General features: G+C 45.2%; 2 protein-coding genes across 2 annotated transcripts; both read left to right on the plus strand.

The window, feature by feature from the left end:
• The first annotated feature begins 375 nt into the window (after positions 1 to 375).
• LOC143511008 (uncharacterized) lies at positions 376 to 5,957 on the plus strand. Its single transcript, XM_077000977.1, has 4 exons — positions 376 to 708; positions 2,627 to 2,826; positions 2,909 to 4,672; positions 5,820 to 5,957. The coding sequence occupies exons 1-3, from the start codon at positions 668 to 670 to the stop codon at positions 3,814 to 3,816; spliced, it is 1,149 nt and encodes a 382-aa protein (XP_076857092.1). The 5' UTR covers positions 376 to 667; the 3' UTR covers positions 3,817 to 4,672; positions 5,820 to 5,957.
• LOC143509637 (sesquipedalian-1-like) lies at positions 5,763 to 7,316 on the plus strand (the record flags this gene model as incomplete). Its single annotated transcript, XM_076998489.1, has 2 exons — positions 5,763 to 6,129; positions 6,281 to 7,316. Coding segments are annotated over 2 exons (765 nt in total), but the record flags the coding sequence as incomplete, so codon positions are not given.
• Positions 7,317 to 12,054: the final 4,738 nt, after the last annotated feature.

The raw sequence follows: 12,054 nt of genomic DNA on the forward strand, positions 1-12,054 counted from the left end.
TGCTTTAAACCTTTTGTTTCTTAAATTCAAAATAAGAGTTTCAGTGGGCATCCCCATAACCATATCACCAAATAAATAGTTATATAACTGTTAATAACACTGTTCAATTCTGGAAAAAAGTATCCTCACACGTTCTATGAGTTGAGTCCCCTACATAGGTGTAGTTTGGCAGGAGGACGTTGGGGACATGTCATCCCCAGTAATGCCTGCTCCCACAGCTCATATAATGTGTTTGGTTGGATGTCATGAGCAGTGTCGTCGTCCCCCTCAAGCATCACTGCGACCCTGAATGAGTCATACGTAAAGTGCCAATACGTAAACTTTCTGGGTACAGGGACTTTTAATTTAAAATACAGGGTGTTACGGGAAGTAAATAAGTCCTCGTAGTAGGACAGGAAAGGTGACAGTCATAGACTTATAAACACTGAAAATTTGTAATTAATTCGTTTTAGCTAGCTGGCTTTATTCGTCAGAGTACACCAAGTTAATTTCGTAATTAAAAGAAGCTGGCGTACTTCTGAGCTTCAACGAATTCTGGCTGTTGGTTGTGTCCGTTTACTGCACCGGTCTGCCAGCTGGTCGATTTTAAAGCTAACGTTAGCGGACTAGCTAGTTATGAACAAATAACCACAGAGGGAAACAGCGGTATTAGCCCAGCAGACCCACCATGTCCACGGCGACGCTGGAGAAGAGTCAGGCTTTCTCCCGGTAATGCACGACTCGTTTAATCACCCTTTATTTCTACGAATTTGGAATGTGAGCGTCGCCTTAACGTGCTGTTCGTGAGGGGAAAACTGCCTTAAGTTCAGTTCAAAATGAGCCGATGGTTCAAATCAACCCGACAGCTATTCACTTATTTGCTCCTGAGTAATAACTTTTTCATGCATGTATAATTAGCAGTTATCAATCAACAGTAACCCTAGACAAGCAGATGGTGTTCACTGTTAGTGATTACATTATTTGTTGCATTTCTCAAAACCAGTTTAATTAGACTTCAGCGCTCCTGGTCATTTCTCCATTTTAATTAGTTAGTTGTTTATCACTTTCGGTTTTGTAAAAAGTGTCCAAAATATTTGCTTGCCAGACCAGAGTTCAGATCAGAGTTCAGATATGAACAAGGCATCAGCAGACACTCTTACCTTTACTCCATACACAGACTAACAACAGAACACATTAATCCTACAGTCTCACATCAGCATACACTCTTACCTTTACTCAATACACATCAGACCAACAACAGAACACATTAATCCTACAGTCTCACATCAGCAGACAAGACGCATACGACCAAGTCACCATCCAAAGCTACTTTAAGCCCGCGTTGTCAGCCATTTCATGTCTACACGGGGGAAGAAATTCATATTCCCTATATGTACTACTGGATGGCTTCATGTGCGACTGCCCGTGTGCCACCCAACGATGCAATTCTCCCCTAGTGTAAAGCGAAAGCGGGCAATTACTTCTCAACGTTAAGTGTGTAGTTCTCGTTTAAAGGTGATATCTACAGAAATGGCTTCCCCCGTCCTACCTCCCTCCACATGATCTGCGCCCCACGCCACAGATGCAGTAATGGTTTCTGTTTACAGAAAAGAACAAATTGTGAACCAGGACTGACCAGCACAGGAGGGCGTGTGTACTGTGTGATCGGGCCCGCTCGTTCGGTTCAGCCGTCCACGAGAGAGGGCTGCGTCACGACGTCCTTAATTACGTCTCGTTAAGAGTTTTTATTGCGCAGCCAATAGACCACGCCCCCACCCCCGTTTTTGTGTTTTAACATTTGTACTTTTTAAATAGGTTTTTCGAAACTTTTGAGAATTGGTTCGTTAAGCTAATTATTCTGCTTTTAACTGTGTCAACTTGTTTCATTTATGATATATAATGCATGCACTTAGGTTACTCAGTAGGTGTTGAACTTTAAAATGTGTAGGAAAGCGCATATCTAAGTGGTGGAGTGGTAACCAATAAGCTAAGCTGATGAACTCAGGCACGACCAATCACACTCCTCAACCATTGTTCTGGCCTACTGTTACAGCCCCTTTAACCTCTTCAGGGGTTAAAAGTTAATAAATGATTGTCATGGTTCCAGCCTCATGAGCAAACGTGCATGTTGGCTTTGATGTTTAGCACAGGCTTCACCTTTAGGTCACTCAGTCCTAATGACCGTGTGCAGTTACGGTGTTGACATGCAGGTTTGTTTGGCTGAGGTTAACCAAGGCTCATTGTAGCAGGAAATGTGCAGTGGTGGCCATGTGACTTTGAGATCAGGAAGTGAAAAGCTATGGTAATAGTGGTGGGAGTGAGTCACTTCCCACCTAATGCTACTTTTCTTGGACTACAGAAGTCTTGGAGCAGAATAATCACCCCCTCACATTCCCACTACATCTTTTCTCCTTTGCAACCAGGACTTTTATGCTGAATTGTAGGCTGGTTTACTGCGTGTTGATGATGTGTACTTTCTCTGTTCCAAACCACTTACTTAGTATCTCCTTCTGCTATAGTGTGGTATTTGTTTAATTTTTGCAGTCCTCTGAATCATAAGATTCATGGAGTGTGTGTGTGTGTGTGTGTGTGTGTGTGTGTGTGTGTGTGCGTGTGCACGCGTGTGTTTACACTTTTCCCCCTGAAGGAGCAGCAGTGTGTCCAAGCTGGAGCGTCTGAATGCGCGGGTGGGCAGGCTGCTGGCGGCGGCCGTGCGCGAGGTGCTGGAGGCGGTGCGGGAGACCGTGGGCGAGTACCAGGAGAGGGCGGCACGGACGCAGCGCGAGAACGAGCGGCTGCGTCTGAGACTGAGCGACGCCCTGGAGACGCTGCAGAAGGAGCGTGAAGGCGAGTGGACCGCAGCCAAAATAAACATGCTTGGTAGAAGCTGCGAAGTGTGAATCAGACGTCATTTCTTCTGCTTTTGCAGCATCGAGACGAGCCTCCATCTCCGTGTCGGCCGACTTCTTCTCCGCCCAGTCTGGGCAGACGTCTGAGGCTCCTGACGTTTCAGATGTGCCCAACTGGGAGCCGGACTCCAGCCCGCCTTGGACCAGTGATCAGGCGGTTAAAGTGGAGGACGGCCTCCGTGATCCACGCCAGAGTGGAGACCCGGAGACGGAGGTGTGCGACGTGAAGATGGCACTGACGTTAGCAGACGCCTGCGGCGGTGAGGTGGAGCAGATGGAGCGGGACACAGACGATGCGGTTCTGGATGACGCGGGCAAACAGGCTCGGTGTGACTCAGACGGCCTGCCCGCACACCACGGCCTCGGGCCCACTGCTTCATACGTTAAGACTGAACCCGCCGGTGCCGACTGCTCCCCCACGCAGACGCGTGACTGCCCGGGTGGCTCGGAGGGATCTGGGGACCGGCGGGGCCCGACGGCTAGGCTGTCGCCGTTGGCCGCCAACCTCTGCGGGCCGCCCCTCGCACGCTCCAGTCCCGGCACGCTCGTGAGGCGCACAGGGGTCGTCAGGGCAACGAGGCCTTTCGTGGAGGCGCAGTCCCGCCCCCCGGGGCTTCAGGGCGAGGGGACCCACGTGTGCCAGGCGTGCGGGAAAACGTTCAGCCGTGTGGGGAACCTGCGTACGCACCAGCGCTGCCACACGGGCGAGAGGCCGTACCGCTGCCTGGTGTGTGGTCGCGGGTTCAGCCAGGCCGGCGACCTGAAGAAGCACAAACGTGTGCACACAGGCGAGAAGCCCTACTACTGCATCCAGTGTGGCAAGAGCTTCAGCCGCGGGGAGAACCTTAAACGGCATCAGAAGATCCACATAGGCGAGCTCTTACGCTGCCAGCATTCCTGGAGGGACCCTCAGGGTTTAGCAACCTGAACAGAGCAGTTTGGATGACGTGGTCCAAAACCGTAGCTGCGAGGCAACGTAGACATACACTGGCAACCAGAGGCTAATTTGCACTCGCATTTCAGGGCGGAGTTTGTTTGTGTTGTAGTAATTATGTTAATTATATGAGAAGCAGGTCACTGTCTGCAGTGGTTTTGCTTGGTTTTAAATTTCCTCTTTTGATAAGTGGACTTCTCAAAAACAGGCAGTTATAGCGTGATGGCTTCCTGCACTATTCAGAAAGCATGGATTTGACCTGGATTATCATGTTTTCTTTTAATCGAATAAAGAATTTTCCTAAAAAAAAGTGTCTAGGTAGAAGTGCCAAAATGAACTTGATGTGTTTTGAGTTCTTTTATGCTCTAATTGACATGATTCATGTAGTTTGTCACATTAACTTGCTCTGTTTAGCGAGTGAACTGACATTGTCTTTGACAGTTGAAAGTACAAGCTGGACAGAGATAGCAGCGAGCCATAAACTCTTTACCTGCCTCGTTTAGAAAGGTGCTACGTAACCGCTTTTCCTGTGATCAGTGTGATAAATCTTCACGCGTCCTGCTGCCTTTCTGATACGTTGTCGTGACAGATTCAAAGCGTATGCAAAACAGACTAGAGTCATGTCAGAGTCCGGAGTTGGTTGTAGTGCACCGCGAAGGTGAACGTGCGCGAACAGCGCGCTCACCTTCGGGACCAGGAAGTGACGTCAGCCGAGTCAACAGCAGACACCTCGTTGAACGCGATGCGCTCGCTGCCCGCGCGACTCAGACCCTCGTACACAGCGTAAGGGTTTGCGGAAGTAAGGACTTTGAAATTATTGAAATTCTTCGTCGTACTTGGACTATTCTTGGTAAGTAGCGTTAGATCAGTGTAAAGCTTTTAGAGAAAATTACGAAAAGTTTTTAACATTTATTATTATTTAGTAACTTTTATTTTAAATATTGTTTTAAAAAGTAGTGATAACGCTGGCTGCTTTCAACTTTTGGATATTTATCGCGTCAGCCATGAGCGTGTCAGCCTGAATCCTGAGTCCTAAACGGGCACGAAATAGTTTTTAGTGTTTGCTTTATATTGTCGCGCGCTAATCAAATGTTGACGTATCTTTTGTCGGACCGCTGCACAGCTATGGCACAGTAATGAAGATTCATGGGAAAATTCTGAATCACTATCTGTTCTGCAATGCTCCCGTGGACAAGGAGGGCTACCTGTACAAAAAAGTAGGCTACATTTACATTAACGGCATTTAGCAGACGCTCTTATCCAGAGCGACGTACAAAGTGCTTTGCATCTGATCACTGAATTTATCGTAATAGTACAGATAGGCCAGAATTCAAGATACCCTTGAGTCAGACTACTACTAAACTACAGGGGTCAGTGCCATTACCTGGTGTTTTGGTTAAAACAGGCTCATTTAAACACTAGTTAAACTTAAAAAAAAAGAAGCACAAATAACCATAGACAGACATACAATTTACGTGCGTCTATTTATCTTAAACAAGAAATAACCTTAAGCACTTTAATAAGTCGCACAGGATCCACAGCTAAGTGCTGTAATCGAAAACAAACCACATTTGTTTAGCCACGAGAACCATTGTGTCCGCTTTCTGACTCCCTGTCCCACAGACTGTGTGCACTTTGGTTTGGTCATGTTCTGTATTTTGGGACGCATCAGTACATTGTGCGGTCCGGTTACTTCACTGATGTTCAATTTCAACTTTTGGTTTTGGTACTTAAAGTTAGCACATAAAATACACTTAATTACTTTTGCATTGTACTCTATTTTAGCAGCAAGTGTTCTAAGACTGCAATTATATTTCCATATGTATATATGTAACATTTTGTGGGCTATATATTCTCCTTTGTGATACTTTATTGAATCAGGTGTTTTCTGTTCAGGAACATTTGAGAACAGCTTTGTCTTTGTGTGAAGTTAAACTAAAACTTGTGGCGATGTGTCTCCCCGTGTCTCCCTGGTGGTCCTTGGGACACGGCTGCAGGGTGAGGTGAACACCTCCTATCAGAAACGCTGGTTCACCCTCCGTGGGAACCTCCTGTTCTACCAAGACCGCCCTGGCGACCGCGTGGTGCTGGGGGTGATTGTGCTGGAGGGCTGCGTGCCACAGCTCTGTGAGTCGGAAGAACAGTTCGCCTTCTCTCTGGCCTTCGGCACCGGTGGCGGAGGCCTACGCACGTACAAGTTTTCTGCGGAGAGCCAGGAGAAGCAGGAGTCCTGGGTGAAGGCCATCCACTCCGCCCAGCACAGCTTCCTCTCCTTGCTGCTGCAGGACCTGCGGCAACAGTACCTGGGTGAGGCCCGATCCGCACACGCCGCCATTTTCCCTTTCCTGAGGCGCACGGATGCTCCGATAAGGGTGCCATGCAGTCTAGATTGGTGAGAAGTGTACTGATTAATATAAGTTACCTGTCTGGACTCTTAAGTGTCTTCTTGTTCTTCTAGAAGCGGCAAAAACTGCTGGCGTGGAAGTGGTGGAGTGCCCCCCTGTGGCAGCGCGAGGTATATCTTATCCTTCATGCACGTTTTACATGCAGCCCGGCGTGACAGGACCAGGAGCGCCTATTAACAGACAGGTTACCCCACCCGTGGCCCAAAGCAACAGGCCAATCAGCAAACGGTCCCCTAAACTCTGGCCCAAACGGCACGCTCATGTGCCAGCTTTGGAAGGTATGGCCCCGCCCCCTGGGGAGTGGCCAGAGCCCACGGAGGACTTCTGCCAGATGCACGAGAACTTCGGAATGGAGGTGAGACGACTGATGGCTGAATGGAGGAAAAAGTCGGAGGCAAAAGCGGCAGCGAAGGCGGCTTTGCCCGAGGAAGACCTGATTGACTTGGGTTGAGGACATAAACTACAAACATTACTGTGAAGACATTTTTGTAGAACCGTCTCTTATTTCAACATGCAAATGTATGAGGAATACTGAAAGTCCTGTGACGATATTAAAGAATGTTTTAATATGAATGCATGTTGTATGTAATATAATTGATATTATATAAATATTATTTAACATCACATTGTGAATGAATTCAGATGATGCAAAGGGCCCAAATTCACTGAACTGTTACTTTAGTAAATAACGTTTTATGGATAAAATGACCTAATGTATTATGATATCTGATATTCTGTTTTATTATGTATGGGCAACCCACACATTATTAGGCAAAGTGCTTTTAATATAATGACTGAATAGTACTGGTGTGTGTGTAGTGTGAAATAACATAAACATACAGTACAGACTTTACTTCCACAACTTCTGAAAGGACGTCTGTCTGAAATATCAATGTTTCTCTGGAAATATTTTCACCCAGACCCAGTTCTGGTGAAGTTCTAGGAGGAGCTAGTTTATATTCCATAAGAGATAAGGATGAGTTATTGATCTGTCTTATAGATTTGTCTTATAGATCTGTATGTTATCTGTCTAAATCAACAATAATTCCATGGGTCATAAACTTCCAAGAATAAAAATCGGTTCTTTTAGTTTTTATTTATTTATTTGAGTTTCTTAATGTCTGTGTTTCCATAATACGCCTGGTAGTGCAAACGCACACATGCCCATTCTCATCCGCTTATCCAGGTCCAGGTTGTGGGGGCAGTAGCCTAAGAAGCCCAGGTTTCCCTCCCCCCAGCCACCTCGTCTAGCTCTTCTGGGGGGGATAACGAGGTATTCCCAGGACAGCCAAGAGATATAATGTCTCCAGCGTGTCCTGGGTCTTCCCCGGGGTCTCCTCCTAGTTGGATATGCCCGGAGCGCCTCCCTAGGCTGGCGTCCGGACCAGGTGACATCTCTACGTGGAGGAGCAGCGACTCTACTCCGAGCCTCTACCGGATGACCGTGCTCCGTACCTTATCTCTAAGACAGAGCCTGGACACCCTGCGGAGAAAACTCATTTCAGCCACTTGTATTCGCGATCTTATTCTTTTGGTCACCAGAGCTCGTGACCATAGGTGAGAGTCGGAATCTAGTCGGAATCGACCAGTAAATCGAGAGCTTTGCCTTTTGGCTCAGCTCTCTCTTCACCACAACATACACACATTAATACAATGTCCAGTGGTATTAAAATGTTTTGCTATGAAAATGACATATCCTTTCATTTTGATGGTTTGACGACAACCTCTCGGTTTATCCACTTGAACCCTGATTGCATCTCTTGCAACCCCTGAAGCAGTGCAGGAGGAGCACGGGGCAAGTGATCATCATCGTGCCTGTTATTTTAATAAACATACCAGGTGCAGAGCGGCTGCAGGCTGCAGTGCCACAGCTATGATATGAAGGGTCATTTATCTCACTCCTGATGAGCATGTCTGATGTTTTTGTCTTGTCTGTAATAGATTAGTTGAAAGGGATGTGGCCTCTACATCATCCTGGAGGATGTTTCAGTGTAATATTAGACACTTTTATTTTGTAGGAATAAACCAAAGGAATTCTAGATGGCTTAGTTGTAGGTTTTTATAGGTCAGTGCAGCCACATGAGCAAAGCATCATATATTACTTCCATAAGGAATATCTGCAGTTATGAACACATTCCCACATTTCATTCTCACTGCAAATGTGTTTAAGTATTCAAAAAATAGAACATCCAGGATTGTTTCCTTATAACTTTCAGGGAGAAGATGGATGGTTAGAATATTAACCATTCTACAGTAAGACTGCATACAGGGTCAGGTGAGCTGCTGAAGTGGCATAATAACAGTACTGAATGGAACACTAACTGGAGTGATGTCAGAGGTGTTCTGCCTATGAAAGCATCTCTCAGAGAGCTGTGTGATTGCTTCATTCTTGTGAAAGTCTTTTCTGCAAATGACAAGTGGTCTCGTTTGATGTGAAAAGTTTGATGAGAACTGAACATACTCGTGGCATCCTGTCTATAATAGAAACCAAATATTCCTCAGAAAGTTCTTCTTAAATCTCTTGCAGAAGTTCCCAGAAATGTGTGGTCCTGGGAAATGTGTGGCGCTAGTAAATGTGTGGTACTGGTAAATGTGTGGTACTGGTAAATGTGTGGTCCTGGGAAATGTGTGGCGCTACTAAATGTGTGGTACTGGTAAATGTGTGGTACTGGGAAATGTGTGGTGATGGTAAATGTGTGGTACTGGTAAATGTGTGGCGCTAGTAAATGTGTGGTACTGGTAAATGTGTGGTATTGGTAAATGTGTGGTGATGGTAAATGTGTGGTACTGGTAAATGTGTGGTGATGGTAAATGTGTGGTCCTGGTAAATGTGTGGCGCTAGTAAATGTGTGGTACTGGTAAATGTGTGGTGATGGTAAATGTGTGGTACTGGTAAATGTGTGGCAGTAGTAAATGTGTGGTACTGGTAAATGTGTGACACTAGTAAATGTGTGGTACTGGTAAATGTGTGGTACTAGTAAATGTGTGGTACTGGTAAATGTGTGGTACTAGTAAATGTGTGGTACTGGTAAATGTGTGGCACTGGTAAATGTGTGGTGATGGTAAATGTGTGGCAGTAATAAATGTGTGGTGATGGTAAATGTGTGGTACTGGTAAATGTGTGGTGATGGTAAATGTTTGGTGATGGTAAATGTGTGGCACTAGTAAATGTGTGGTGATGGTAAATGTTTGGTGATGGTAAATGTGTGGTACTGGTAAATGTGTGGTGATGGTAAATGTGTGGTACTGGTAAATGTGTGGTGATGGTAAATGTTTGGTGATGGTAAATGTGTGGTACTGGTAAATGTGTGGTACTAGTAAATGTGTGGTGATGGTAAATGTTTGGTGATGGTAAATGTGTGGTACTGGTAAATGTGTGGTGATGGTAAATGTTTGGTGATGGTAAATGTGTGGTACTGGTAAATGTGTGGTACTAGTAAATGTGTGGTGATGGTAAATGTTTGGTGATGGTAAATGTGTGGTACTGGTAAATGTGTGGTACTAGTAAATGTGTGGTCATGGTAAATGTGTGGTACTGGTAAATGTGTGGTACTAGTAAATGTGTGGTGATGGTAAATGTGTGGTACTGGTAAATGTGTGGTACTAGTAAATGTATGGTGATAGTAAATGTGTGGTACTAGTAAATGTGTGGTGATGGTAAATGTGTGGTACTAGTAAATGTGTGGTACTAGTAAATGTGTGGTGATGGTAAATGTGTGGTACTAGTAAATGTGTGGTACTAGTAAATGTGTGGTGATGGTAAATGTGTGGTACTAGTAAATGTGTGGTGATGGTAAATGTGTGGTACTAGTAAATGTGTGGTACTGGTAGGTTGATTTGCTTTCACTCTTCTGTCCAGTTCATCCCAGTTTCCTACATGGCATACATGCCCCTTTTTGTTCAATTGTAAATAAAAGCTGAGAAATATTTTTTACTACAATGATGCCTCCTACATAATAATAATAATAATAATAATAATACAGTATTAATAATACAGTATTAATAATTTCTTGCAGCACTATATATATTATATATTTCACCCTAAAGCCAAATATCCCACTTAAATATATGCCATATATACAGTAGTATACTGTATATATATATACACACACACACACACACACACACACACACAAACAGTCAGTCCGTCAGTCAGTCCGTCAGTCAGTCGCCCACGGATTTTAAAAAAAGCTCTCCGTCCTGAGTGCAGTGGTACACAGCAGCCGTCGCAGTAAAAGGGAAGAGAGAGAAAGTAAACAGGCGCGAGCAAGAGGAGCGTGCGCGCGTGTGTACGTCAGACATCTACACACAAATGCCCACAGGAAACATGCAAATAAAATCCACAGAAGGTATTATAATAAGAAAAAAATAATTGATGTTATTTCCAAAAGTGACACGTGAAAATGAGTGGGTACGTAGTGGCTCCCAAACGCTCTCTAGTGGTGATGAATGGCGCGCTCATACGCCTCGTCTTCTGTAGGGAAGTCTGATGGTTGCACCGCCGTTTCAGCATCGCTGCTGACAAGAGGAAGTGCGCGCGCGTGTGATGGAGAGATAGTGATGTGTGAACTCTGCCTAGAACTGTCGCTTTGGACAGAAAGGGTGAGAAAAAAGAGAAACGGCTGGGGGAATCGGGGGAAGCTATTTCAGTCTCAACAGCTGATGTTTTTTTGGGTTCTCAGAATGCTTGTACTGCGTATATTTCTGAGTCCCTCTCTCTTCTTCCAGCTGTTAGGGAAAGGGACAGAAAAAACATATAAGACGGAGCTTAGGCCCTTAACTGTCGCCTTGACCAAGACCTAACGTTGCGTGCGGCTCGGATCACGGAAAAGGGGAACGCAGTGCGCTGAATGTGAGAGAGACGCAGAAAGAGGAACGGCGTTCTTCAGGATCCTGTGTCACTTCTCACAACTCAGTATTTCCGTGCATACCCACCGGGTCGGAGTCGTGACGGATGGCTGACAGCAGACCTCTTATATGGTGCGGTGTATACCGGGGGGGGGGGTGGTAAGTCTTGTACATCTCTACGCTATACTGGGGCTCTCCCCATATAGAGCCGCTGTAGTGCAAAATATCACACCGCCTGATCTACTGCTAAACAAAATGCATTTTTTACAGTTTTGCCACTGAACTGAAATATTACTTTTTCTCCAGAATAGATCTGCAAAGAGAACTAGAAATAAATTAGATAAATTAAGTAATAAAACAATTGGAAAATAATTTCCATCAAGTAAATGTCTCATGCTCATCACCTTCATAAATACTTCTGTATATTTTGATGAATGCCCCTCCCCCCTATAACTACCACAGACTTGACTTGACTACAGTTCACTTATAGAAAACTCCTTGGTAGCTGTGACAGCATGACAGTCCTTTGGCAAACATGCTTAAAGTGTCACGGCTGTGTTTACATTCTGCATATCTAATGTACAGTCCATTCATAATCCCATGATGACAATAATACATTGACACATGAGGCTTTTCATTAAATGGCAGTAGTCCACACACACACTCTCAGGGGCCACATGGGAGTTTAACCCAACTGGCTTAGAAGCTGACCTTTTGTAAAGAACCTGAAGCTCATAGGAAACTAGAAACATTTCTTCAAATAATGAACCAAATGAAATGAAAAAGTCTGACAGCACTGCAGAACTGATCAGCGCGTCGGACGTCTCTCCTAATAAGTCCGAGGGCTGTACCAAACTGCAGTCAGAATCACACGACTGAATTCATCTCATTCCAAGGCACATGGATCCTATTTTTGGGGAGCGAAAGGTGACACTTGAGAGCAGGCGCACGCCTCCTTTGCTCTGTTACTTTCCCCTGC

The sequence above is a fragment of the Brachyhypopomus gauderio genome, chromosome 3 (assembly GCF_052324685.1).
Source record: "Brachyhypopomus gauderio isolate BG-103 chromosome 3, BGAUD_0.2, whole genome shotgun sequence".
Taxonomy (NCBI): Eukaryota; Metazoa; Chordata; class Actinopteri; order Gymnotiformes; family Hypopomidae; genus Brachyhypopomus; species Brachyhypopomus gauderio.

What these genes read in the sequence shown, in the direction of transcription:
- LOC143511008 (XM_077000977.1), top strand. Translation starts at nt 668, where the DNA reads ATGTCCACGGCGACGCTGGAGAAGAGTCAGGCTTTCTCCCG. An exon ending in AAGAGTCAGGCTTTCTCCCG is followed by an intron (nt 709 to 2,626) that starts GTAATGCACGAC and finishes TTCCCCCTGAAG; the next exon opens with GAGCAGCAGTGTGTCCAAGC. An exon ending in GCTGCAGAAGGAGCGTGAAG is followed by an intron (nt 2,827 to 2,908) that starts GCGAGTGGACCG and finishes CTGCTTTTGCAG; the next exon opens with CATCGAGACGAGCCTCCATC.